Below are 12,587 nucleotides of genomic sequence, written 5' to 3' on the forward strand. Positions count from 1 at the left end.
TCTGCAATTTGTTCTTATTTTAGGACCAGTAATTTTGAGAATTTATTTTGCAAGTTGGGGGGGCGGGGGGGGGAAGATAATTGTGTGTGCAAACTTATACTGAAGACATATTCTTATTGGATATGTCTTCTGAATCTCATGCAAGCATTTGGGCATCACAGTCAATTTTCCAGGTGCATGATTAAATTTGTGAAGGCAGGCTGGCATTCATTTAACTAAGCTGTTTGCTTTACCTGATGGACAGAAATACAAGTAGTTTCTTATATAGCTGGTCTGTAGAATGTGTCTTAAGGCAGTAGAGAGAAAGCAGAGGTGGGTTTAATATAGAGAAGTCAGCCTTCCACTGAAGTTGTCCCTGAGTGTTTTATTTATCTTGGTTTTTAACTCACTGTTAGCTCTGTCATTGCTCATTTTGTGAAACGGCACATTTATGTAATGATTTTCTACTTCATTTACTTCCTTCTGTGTGCAGCATTAGCACGAATGCTGTTAAAAAGGTCAAAACAAAAATATAAAGTGGTTGTCCAACACTGATGAGAGATTTGTCTTGGATTGTTCTGTTCTTAGTGTTTGGGTGTTTTTAGTGACTGTCATGTATCTGTCAGAGAGGGAGGAAAGAAATGAGCTGAAACTGGAGGACAATTTCTTCTACAGCCTCGTAACTTCAACATGTTATACATCAAACAAAAACTGCTTCTCTCACATTTACTTAAATTTCTGGATGTATGCTCAAGTAAATGAGTTGCACTAAAGAATGGGTTTAAAATCAGACTGCAAAAGCAGGCGAAGATCAAGCCATCTAATTTGTGGGGTCTCAGAAGCCCTCCCTCAGTACTCTGACTTGTGGCAAAGGAAGCAGTAGGTTTAGGAGCTCAAAAAGTGTGGATGATACACTGGAACAGGTCCAGAGAAGCTGTTGATGCCCCATAAAAGGAAAGATTCAAGGTCAGGTTGGATAGGCCTCTGAACACCCTGGTCTAGTGGAAGGTGTCCCTGCCCATGGCAGGGGCTAGAAATGAGATGGCCTTGAAGGGTCCTTCCAATCCAAACTGTTCTGTGACTGCTCTGAGAGAGTTCAGCCAGATTTCTACAGATTTCTAGTGTCAATGGTAATCTGTAATTTAGAAATTGTTTGGATGTTATCTATGGTTAATTCCATGTATTTGATCCCATTACAAATTCAGGGAACACAAATCTGAGCATAAATTGCAGTAAATTGAACTATTTATTGATAAACATTGCCTGGTGATCAGTGTCTGTCAAGTCCCAGGCATACAAATTGGACTACTTAATGTGTAGGACATTTTTCTTGTTTTGTACATCAGTTGTCACGGTGTGATCTTCCCAGACCATAGCTGTTGGAATCACAGCAGGTCACCCAAAATTTTATTTCTTGCAACATCGTGGGTTTTTGTTTTGTTGTGTAAGCACTATTTTCTGAAATATATTCTCTTGTGATAGAGGTAAATGTTCTGAATTTCGTGAGAATGTTTTCCATAAATAATATCTGCAGAACATGTATTCCATTCTTTTTTTCTTATTTTGAAAAAATTAAAGTTAAGCACTTGTGAGAAATTGAAATAACAAGGAAATCAAGGGGGCAGATGAAAAAAGCAAGAGAAGGCAAAAGAAAAATCCAATGTCTTTGCTTTAAGTCAGTAGAGTTTAAATGTGATAAATCCGAAATTGCCTGTACTATGTCGGGATAGAGCATCTAAAGGCATCCTGATAAGAGAAACACTGGCAATAAAATAAAAAAAAAAAAAAAAAACAAAGAGGATGCTTTGGTCTGCCCTAACAGGACATTTTGAAACTAAGGGTTTTTAAATATTTCATGTTTATAAAACCATGGTTATAGTGCAAGGGAAATCTTCAACTGGTGGTTGCTTCTGGTAGTGCAAACTCAATACGGCTTCCTCAGGTTTTCCTGTGACTTTTAAAGACTTGTTCAGGTTTTCATGTGACCTTAAGGATTCATGTGACCATGGCAATCATAAAAAAGTAGCATGTTACTCCAGTTCTTCATGCTGTCATTATGGTATATTTCTTTTCATGATTTGTTCATGTCTAAATCATTTCTGAACTACCTGATTGTTTTGTGCTAAAACCTACTGAAGGTGCAATTTGCTCTCAAAGAAGTGACTGTAATGACAGGAAATTTTCCTCTTTGTAATTGTGGTAGAGGGGGAGGTCTGCCTTGAAACAGAGAAATGGCTTCTGACCTCTATATCCCTATATCCCGTGTTTGTGTTTAGCCTTGTTCATTAGAAATGAGAGCACCTGTCCATCCGTAGGTATTCAGCTGAAAGAATTCATAGGATAGATCAGAGAGAAAGGCCTAAACCAGGAAATAAGGACATATTGTTTGATGAGAAACAGATTTTTGGGCATAATGTTAGCTTTGTCATGTTTGATAGTCAGGAATCTTTCTGGTCTACCTGTGCCAGGTTGGTGCTGTGAAAGACAGCCCAGGATTTTTTTTTTTTTTTTTTGGTTCTGTGTTCCCATTGTTACTGTAGGGAAGATCAATGGAATTGCTTTACAGGGAAAACCAACTAGATCAAGGGTAAACTGATGCCATTGTACAAAAGTGATTTCTCTCTGTAGAACCTAATTTTACCCCCTCCAGACCTCACTAAGCTTAATAAGAAGAAGGGTGAGGTCATGAGGCTTGGTTTCATACAGATAGAGCAAGTATTTGTTTTCACATACAATTTAGCAATTACCAACAGAAGGTACATAAAAGATGAAAATGTTCTTATTACATGCTAGTTAAGTAGGCATTTGAGAATAGAAGTGCAGCCACTGCTGGCTGATACAGTGAGGGCAGGAGTGCCCTTTGTTTTAGGATAATTGCTTTAATTGAAACAGGTGTACCACAGCACTACAGCAATTTTGCTACTTTGTGATCTCACTCTAAAGTTTACAAGTGTCCTTTATAGTTTTCATTTCCTTTACTGCAACACCTCAGAGAAGCAACATGAACTGCTTTGAAAACATTTTCCATTATCTGCAGGTAGTTCTAAAGTGCTTTCTGTTGTCCTTCCTGCAATGAATGCATTTTGGCTTGCTTCAGGGGATTTGCCTTGCAGAATTCCAGAAACCAAGGGCTGGAGTTACATTTTGAGACGCATTTACTGGATGTGTGTGAGGTGTGCTGAGTGGGAAAATCAATGCTTTCTGGATGGGTGAGGGGCAGTTTGTTATGCTAAGGCCACTCATTAGTGCTGAATTAAATGTTCTCGTTCTGTTTCCAAATGTTAGACTGCAGGGGTTGTTTGAAGTGCTAGTGAAACTTTTTCCAGTTTTTATCATGTCACTGTTAGTGATCAGGGCAAGCAGTGTGAAGAGATGAATGGTTGAATCTTTGTCAAAAGGTTGCAAAGGGGCCAAGAGACTAAAATTCTTTAGATTCTAAAGTCTTATTTGAACTAGTATGTATGCTTGTCATTCTCATCCCACATACAGCCCAGATGGAAATGAATCTTCTTGAGAATAGAAGAAATGTTTTCAAAATCTCTGAGCAAAGAGGGGAGTCCGGGTTATTTTTATGCTTCCTGATATTTCTCATGCTCCATTTTTTTTTTTGTGTCATGACCCTCATGACTATATCCATAGGTTCATCCTACATGGTGAAGTAGGTGAGTGCTGTCTACTTGTAAAGTCTTGAATAGCTCTATCCTTGTACTGCTTGCCTGGAAAAAAATATACTGCTTCTTTTTGTGTGAGTTCTTATCACAAAAAGATGCTCATGATAATCCTGAAGAGTGTAGTCTGCTATTCACAAAAGAATTAAAGATGCAATGGATGTCATTCCATACCACTTATGTTGCCCAGATTTTTCATCAATATATTATGAGAAAGTGAGCAAGAGCTTCAGTGCCTTTCCACTTCTCCTTTGAGATATTTAACTACTGTACTTACTTTAACAAATTTTTCTGATAGACAGTAGTTCACTGTGTACTGACAGAGTTCATACATTTCTTTCCTTTTAAGATTGATATTAAAAAAATCAAACAACCTTCCATGCCCCAAGTAAGGACATCTGTGACAGGAAGAAATAAAAACGACAAACTTTATGCTTTGTCTATCAGGTGATCCTGTCCTTAACATAGGAGTGGAGAACAAGTTGAGAGGGTGTTCTCTTCACACAGGTATCAAAGGCTCATGGGATTGAGGTGAGGATTGTAAACAGACTTTCAATACATTTTTGTTAGGGCTGACTGTGGAGGCTTGGTATGTGGTTATAGGAGTTCATGGGCAGCTGAGTGAACAGCTTCCATCGTTAGGCTCCAGTACCCGAACTAGAAAAGGCTCTGGACAATCCTGAGAAATATGGTGAGCCATCTTTCCATTAAAACTTGGGTAAAAGTTCAAACCTGACTTTTTTTCACCAAAATGTCTTGAGGTAGTGGGACTGTAGAGCTAATTTTTAAACCCTATCCTAATTGTAATCAGCCTTACTAAAGTCAAACAAAATCTGTTAGTGCTGAATTATGGAAACAACTGTAGTATAATCCAGGTCAAAGATACCTAGAAATTAAGCATTTCACCTACAAAGCTTTACAAAGTCCTACAAACCTAAAAAGCCTTTAAAAAGATAGGGAATGAGTTGACACCTGTGCAGTGTCATTCTCTAAGATGAGCGTTACCTAGGGCTTCTTGATTATTTCTAAGCACACAGAAATTATCTTTTATAAGACTGCAAGGTTCATAAATTGAGGTCTGTTAAAGAGCAGCTACTAGACCCCAATATTCAATTAATTTCTTTTGCCTTCCTGGTGTGTTTGGGGCATTGCAGATTTCTTGAGGTTTCCTTTAACTCTCTGTTATATTTGTGCTTTTTTTCCCATTCTACTATATCTTATAATTCTTGTCATAAAAGACATGTTCTTTTCCCCTATATACACAAGTTGTTGATTCCTGCTTGGTCACAGTAGTCTCACAGGATCTAGCAGGTTTTTTCAAAGAGCCCTTCAGATGACATGAGATGTGCTTTCTTGGGCAGCCATGCACCACTAACTAGAGAATAGTTTTGCATATCAGAAGGACCTCTTTCAGGTTATGGATGACTGCAGAAATTCTTACTGTTTCTCATTGCTGAACTAATAATAAATTTTATTTCTACCTTTGAGTCAGTTTCTAGGTATGAGCAGATGAAGCGTGGCTTAATTTTGTCAGGATATGATAGTTTCTATTACATGAACTTTCAAGGGAACAAAATTATTTTCAACTTGAATTATATTTCAAGTGCAGTAAATACAAAGAATTATTCAGTAAAAGATGAAAATAATGAAGGGGAAAAACCCTGGCTGAAAAGTTGAGCATTGTTACTGTATATTCAGTACTGGGTAGTGTTGCAGTAAAGCTAGACTTGATCTTTTTTTGTTTCGGGAAAAAATAATACTGTTCTAAAGGCAAAGTTTTGGTGGACTTTAATTTTCAAGTAAGCTGCCCACGTATGCATCTTAGTAAAATCTCAAAAGGCAAAAACACTGTCACAGAAAAAAGCTACTAGTACATAGTGGATTTTTGATAGAGAACATCATAGCTATTTGTAGCATAAACTTTGACTCTGCATTTCAATTCAGTCAAGCATTTCAAAATACAATATTTCACCTTTTAATACAATTTGAAGCAAGTAAGATGCAAGCCTTACATTCCTGCTTAATAATGAAGTTAACTCTTAATACAGAAGGCAAATCAATGTCAGAAAAAAAAATGCAAGCTTATAATTCAAACCATACCCTTTTGGTTTCCCATAGGTAACTTAATAGCACTTGCTGCTTGCTTCAATAAACATTTAACCAAACTGCAGTATGAAAAACTTTGGTCAACAGCATGGCTCTTCCCTCTGTATATAGATAGAAAAGACAATTTAAATAGGGGAAGCATATTGCATTAGAGCTTTATGAGATGTGTGCTGCAGAGCCTTTATTCCATCAAGTGGGGTGTTAGATATATTTCACTCCCCCTTTCTTATACAAATAAAGCTTTCTTTCTCATATATAAAAATCAATATAATTGAGAAGAAATGCAGTTGAGCCTTCAATAAACATCATAAAACCCCTTTCTCATTCCTGCTTAGCCAAGATCAAAGCTGCAGAGTGGTGCAGATATTCCATATTGAAGTGGAATTACTTTGTTGTCTTTTTCCTCTCAATGCATGTTTCTCTTTTCTTCGCTTTTATCTTTAGAATTTCTTGAGTACTCAAGCCTTGTACTTTCCATTTGCACAGGGGTGAATGAATGTGAAATTCATTGTTTATGAGCTCATGTGCATACCCAAGGTTATTTTTTTCTTCTCATGCACTGTATGAAGGAATCCCTATGCAGTTCTGGTTTTCTCAGTATTTTGAGAAGGCAGGAGGGTTCACAAAAGTGCAGAAAAAAAAAAGGAAGAGTTCTAAAATGTCCCCATTGTAGTGGGAAGAGTATTAATCCCAGTTTACAAACTGTAGTGAAGGCAAGGCTAAGAGTTACTTTGTGGTAATCTGAAGATTTTAGGGGACAGATTTCTGAGAGCAGAAGAACAGATGCTCCTTTAGGATTGCAGAAATATGAAATTATATTATGGCTGGAAGTTAGAACCAAGTAAATTCAAACAAAGTGTAAAGAATGAATTCTTAAATTTTCCTTATGGTGTAACTATTGTCTTTATATCCATATTTTTAAAGAACTGTTACAGTGCTTTTAGTCAATAGAGACTGAAAAATATTACCCTGCTTTAGTGTGCTGGTAAGAGTTGGTTAACTTTAAATATCATCACCTGCTACAATGCTGAGCATGGCCCTTTATGATTTCCTGTGACAAAACTTTGTGAAAAGGTGAGCATTCACAAATCTTGTCAAGATGGCAACAGTCCTCCAAGCAATTTGTAGACATATAATGAACTCAAGAGACTAAAAGGTAGAATCCCTATTCTACAAGTTTCAATCAGCTTTTGCTGGGTAAACTTTGTTTCAAGTATCTCCAGGGTAAAGAATGGATGAACAAAGTGTAGAAATAATTTAGTCTAAAAGGAAGGGAAGACAGATAATTTAAGTGTTAATCGAGGACTGGAGATACAGGTTCAGGTGTAGAAAAGGTTTCTCCTTTTATAAGTGGACTTATGTGGGATCCTTGACAAGTTTTTTATTCTCCTTAGCTACATCTGTACCGTGCTTCTGACAATGCATCCCACTGCCCATGTGGTTTGTGTGCCCCAGAAACATTTTAACTCTGGGTATGCTCTCCGTTTCCATGTCTCCTGATCCTCCCAGTGCAGCCACTTCGGCACTCGAAGGAGCTGTGGTGCACTGCAGGCAAGTGTCAGTCGGGCTGCCTGACCCTGACCAGCAGGCAGACACCGTGAAGCACCGTGAAGGTCAAGTGCACTGTCATTATTTATTCCTCACATTATTGCTCCATGAGGCTGTGATTGTGAACTACACTGGGGCTACTAAGCTACCCTGGCTTGATGTAGATTATTATTGTGTTACTCATGAAATCAGTTTTCGATGGTTTCACACAACCATCAAATGACTGAGGTTGGATGGGACATCCAGGAGCTCTCCTGTACATGTAGAGCCAGGACTGTATCCAGGCATCTTTTGAATAGTTCAAGGAGACAGTGCCCACACCCTTCCCAGGCAGCCTGTGCCAGTGCTCACACTAAAAAAAGGCATTTCCTGATGCTCAGAGGCAGCCTCCTGTGTTTCACCTTGTGCCTGTTGCCTCTGTCTCAAACTGGCACCCTAGTAACTCTGCGGAAGAGTATTAGTTGTCATCATGTTTTACATCTTAAAGGGAAAGAACTGAAAAAATACAATTCTAGATTTATTTTTGTCAGGTCTCAAGTAATTTTCTTAGAATAAGGACAATAAGGAAGGAGCACAAATTGCTATCCTAACACCATGCTGGCAAAATATCTTCAACATACCAATTCATTTTCTAATGAAGTCAGATCATGTTCATGTGTTCAAATAGATATTCTTCTGTCATTAATAGCTAAGTGGTCCATTTTTAATACTATGGCCTATTTGTCAAGACTCTAGGAAGGAGCAGAATGTGTGAATGTGCTCTGCCTCCTACACTGCAGTTTCAATACTTATTCTGAAATTATTTATTCTAAACATAATATTCTGAGCTATTTTTCCAGTATTTCTGTGGACAATCTTTCTGCCTTGGTCTTAGAAATAATGAGATGGTCATTTCAAGATTATCAGTTGATTTCTGCTAAAGATAATTTCTTCAGCACCCTAAGTTTTTATTGGGAGAAAACAATCTATCTTCTGATGTTTAAAATATATTTAAAACACACTTGAAAAATTTTTAAAATGTTTTCTTCTCTCTAGAAAATACAAAGGATCTCCTCGTGATATATGAACAAGAAGCAGAAGAGTGGGCTCTGTATTTAAAATCTCTTTTTGGACTCATATTGAACAAAGAAGGTATCTTACTCTACAACCTAGAAAATTCATCTTTCAAGCACCAGGAGCTACTCTGTTTACTCTCTTATAAATGTAAACTCCTGATACTGTCATGTGGACTTCTTAACTGCCTGAATCAAAAGAGAAGTTATATTCTGGAACAAGTTCTAAAACCTCCGGATAATGTGGTAATTCTGCTTTGTGGAGTGGAGAATTCAGAGATTCTTTATGAGATACTGACCTTAGCTGGAGGCAGCAAAGAGATTTCTACTGATCAGAAACCTGAGGAGTATGTTTCTGTTGTTAAAGAAATTATTCAACCAGGTAATGTACTACTGCTCGTTTGTAATCCTTAGGTCTCTTACATCCCCTCAGCCCTTCCTATTTAGCCAGGATTTTGTCCACCAAGCAGAGTGTTGTGCTTCTCTCTGTGTTGCATGCAAGGTGCCATTTTATTGGAATGGGAGCTTGTGCTTGAGAGACATCCTGATGGTCAGGTTTTTTACTCAGAGCTTAACCTAGTTTTGGATACATGTGAACAACCAAGAATGTTCTTTTGAACACGGGGATAGAGAGACCCCAGCTGAATGAGCAACCTAGCTGGATGTCCCTGCTGCCTTGTGCTTAAGTAGGTAAGCTTAAGTATGCTGTGGAGCTTTAAAACTGCCCAGAATGTCTATACACAGCCTGCCTATATGAGATCAGTTCATTCAAAAGTACATTTTAGACTCCTTCTCCCCAACTACCTTCAATATTGAATAACATTTTCCTCACTACATATCTCAGACTTGACGATTTGGGCTCATTTGGTTGTCTGTTTTGGTTTCAGAAGGTAATGTTTGCAATTTCTGTCTGTGTCCAATATGTAATTTCAGACTGAAGCTTCTTGGCCATTTTTTAATGGGATGAAAACAGTGGGTCTATACTTTGTGTGTGTGTCTATATGTGGGAAGTAACTGTGCTTAGATACTATCAGGTGACACATGCACAGGACATTGCAAACCTTTCTGCAGCAATAAACAGTTTCCTAGAAGACACAGGAAAATTATTTGGTTAGGTCAATGCATTCACAAGAATACTTATTATCTGTGCCCTTGGGACTTAAATGTAAAGCCAGATGTTTAGTAGGTGTTCAAATGATCTTTGCTTTGACAGTGACCAAAATCAGCAATTTTGGAGATTAGGAGAAAGCTGAATTAATGAACAGTTGTTGAAGGCCTCAGTCTCAGTGTGTACATCTTTACTGGGGGTGCATAGAGTGTGGCTGGGATCAGATGAGTTCAGTGGACTGAGCCAGATCCAGGACTGGAAGTGGTGGTGATGCCTGGTGCTTCAGGGCTAAGCCCTCCTCCACACTCTAAGCTTAGAACTACTCTGGCCCTGTTTTTTGTGTACTGGTGTGCCCTGGCCACCAGCCAGGCCAGCTTAGATCAGTGCTTGATAGGAGACCTCTGCTCTGCTCTCTGTTGCACAGTAAAAGTGTTCCAAGTAAGAGATTTGCTTTCATCTGAGTGTTGATTTAAGATGGTTTGTCATTATTTACCTTTGCTTAAAGATAACGGTGTCTGTATATATGATATTCTTCTGTAGAATCCTGTTAAGCTCTTAGCCTTTGTGACACCTGTGACAGGGATTTTGACAGACTGCACATCTGGGAAAGAAGTTTTTTCCCTTGTATTTGAAATTATTTGCTAAGACGGTGTTAAGTATAGAGAAGGATTATTTTTCCCTTGGAGCATTTTTTTTTTTTTTTTTGCCTTTCATTGGGACCAGACCCACAAGATTTCCCATTTCTCTTCATATGGATCATTGTCTTCAATCCCATTTGTTTCCAGTGCTCATCTCTAGACCCTTATATTCCTGATCTTTTAGAGATAGTAATGAAAACACTTTTGTGTATATTCTTTGTGGTTTTCAGTTCCTTTTTTTCCCACTAAACTGTTAATTACTCTTAACTTATTCTCCCAAGCATTTGTAGCTTCTTGTCTCCTCAGCATTGACAAGAGCTCTTGCTCTAAAAGTGACACTGAGTCTGAAAGCTCAATAATGTGCTTTAATTATAATGGCCATACCACATGCCTTCCACTGCAACTAAATCCTGTTAATCCCATTGAGATCCTAGGACTAATGGATGCCAGGGTTGAGGAGTGGCCCCTGGGCAGTTAGAACAGCTGAAGATGGATGCTAAATCAGGTTGTTATCTCACAGATGAACACTGTCCTGGAGAATGTTAACAATGGCATAGCATAGATGCTAATAGTCACCAGCCTTCCACTACAGATTTTCCCATACTCAGGAAAGCTCGTAGGCAAGGTAAGTTCTTAGCTGTCTCTTCTCTCCGAGGTGCTATTCTCTTTGCACTATCCCTACAACCTGAGATGGAAGAAGTGCAAAATAAGTCTCGTTTTATATGTCCCTACAGTTATTTCACCTCCCAGACAGTGCTGGTTTCATCTTCTTGTCTGTTAAAACTTCCTTCTGGCTTTAAAGTAGTATATATGCCAAATATACTAAGCAAAATTGAAAACTAATTAAAATGTTGAGTAAAACTAAATGAAACAGAAGATGCAGGGGGTTTTTCGCTCAGCAGAGAGCTTGTTTGTAATGTGGTTCAAACACAATATCTGAATGGTTTGTTATGCCTGTTGGAACATGTTCTTGGAGGAGTAAAGAGAGAACTAGGACATGGAGAGTGATCTTCCTAACATGTATTTTCAGGATGCTGACAGACTTTATTATATTCATCTTCTGCGTGAAGAACACAAATTTTTATTGTTGTTAAAAGATTCCTTTCACAGGATTTGTTTGTAAAATATTTCACTGTTTGAAAATGCCACATTCAGATTCTGAGTTGGGTTTATGTTTTGTAGATCCTGTGCCTATTGCCATAAAAAAGATAACCCCCAGAGAAGAACGAGAACGCTCAGAAGTTTTCTTTTTCTATGTTAACACCTAAGATGGCCCAGTGAGACTCTAGAATTCTGACTTTTCTTTATGAACTTTTCCCCATATTGTTGAAAGCAGAATCAGGAAACATATTTTGCTTGCATCTGTTTTTTCTTTCTCCTGTGTCTTTCTAGTACTTTGTCCTTGGTCTGCTGAACTATGTACCCTTTTTTTAGATGAAATTGACATATTTTCTATCTATTAATTCAGTATCCTGGGGTACTAAATATAGCTGGGGTTTTTCTGTTTAGTCTGGAAGACTTCAAATTCAGGCAAGCATGTGTTTATCTAAAGGATCTGTAGATAGATATTTGCATCTGTAGGTAGTTAACTTAGATCCTTAAATGTCCTCAATTTCTCCTGTAGCTGTCCTCAGTATTAATGGTGCAAAAAAGAGAACAGGTCTTATCTAATGCAAATAATTTTCTGTGACACCGTTTCCAAAGTGTGCTGACACTTTTATTAGACTTTGGTGGGACTTCTTGGTACAACTCAGGAGTCATAAGTATCCATTAGTCTGTTTGTGGTTTTATTAGGTTTCATTTTTTAAAGCACCACAAAAGCAACTCTTATCGCTTCCACTTCCAGATTTTTTCCCCAAGCACTGATATCCCTTTTTTTTTTCTTTTAATGCCAAAATATGAAGAGAATTTACTTCTGCAAAATTTGATAGTTGAGAACAGCACATCAAATCGATATGTATCCATTAATTATCTGCTATTTTATTAAAAATTGAGTAGTACATAAAGTAACATAACCCAACTAGAAAATGGTACCTAGAGTCTTTGACAGCAGGAAAGATTCTCAGAACACATTTGTAACTTTTACCTGAGACAGCAATATGCCATTAATTTCTGATTGTTTACCTAGAAGGTATTCCATGTATCTGCAGGCAGTTTTAATATTTTGCAACTAGTAGTATGGTATAGATGTGGACAAATGAGATACTAGCATAGGGTGTTTCTCTAATAAGTAAATGTGGGGAAAGCATGCTGGGAGTTAAAATAGGGCTTCACTCAAGCAGATCTTCAGAGCACTTCAGATAGTGAGGGGCTAATTTCCATTGTGCAGACCACAGAAAAGAGGAAGAAATAATTATATTTTTATCATAACTTTTATGGTATCTGTTTCCTGTTTCTTTTCTAGTGCGGTGGCATCAATTTTATTGTGATTTCGTATGACATTGAATACTGAAGTAATGTTTCACATTTTGACTCCACTGCTTTGCTT

General features: G+C 37.8%; 1 protein-coding gene across 1 annotated transcript in view; it reads left to right on the plus strand.

Moving 5' to 3' along the window:
- Positions 1-12,587, plus strand: part of BANK1 (B cell scaffold protein with ankyrin repeats 1) — a 134,810-nt gene that overhangs the window by 10,884 nt on the left and 111,339 nt on the right. Inside the window, exon 2 of the mRNA XM_041484250.1 lies at positions 8,337-8,735. Within this exon, the coding sequence (XP_041340184.1) occupies positions 8,337-8,735 (399 nt within the window). The remainder of the gene's footprint in view (positions 1-8,336; positions 8,736-12,587) is intronic.

Source organism: Pyrgilauda ruficollis, unplaced genomic scaffold, assembly GCF_017590135.1.
Source record: "Pyrgilauda ruficollis isolate IOZ18807 unplaced genomic scaffold, ASM1759013v1 scaffold65, whole genome shotgun sequence".
NCBI classification, from domain to species: Eukaryota; Metazoa; Chordata; class Aves; order Passeriformes; family Passeridae; genus Pyrgilauda; species Pyrgilauda ruficollis.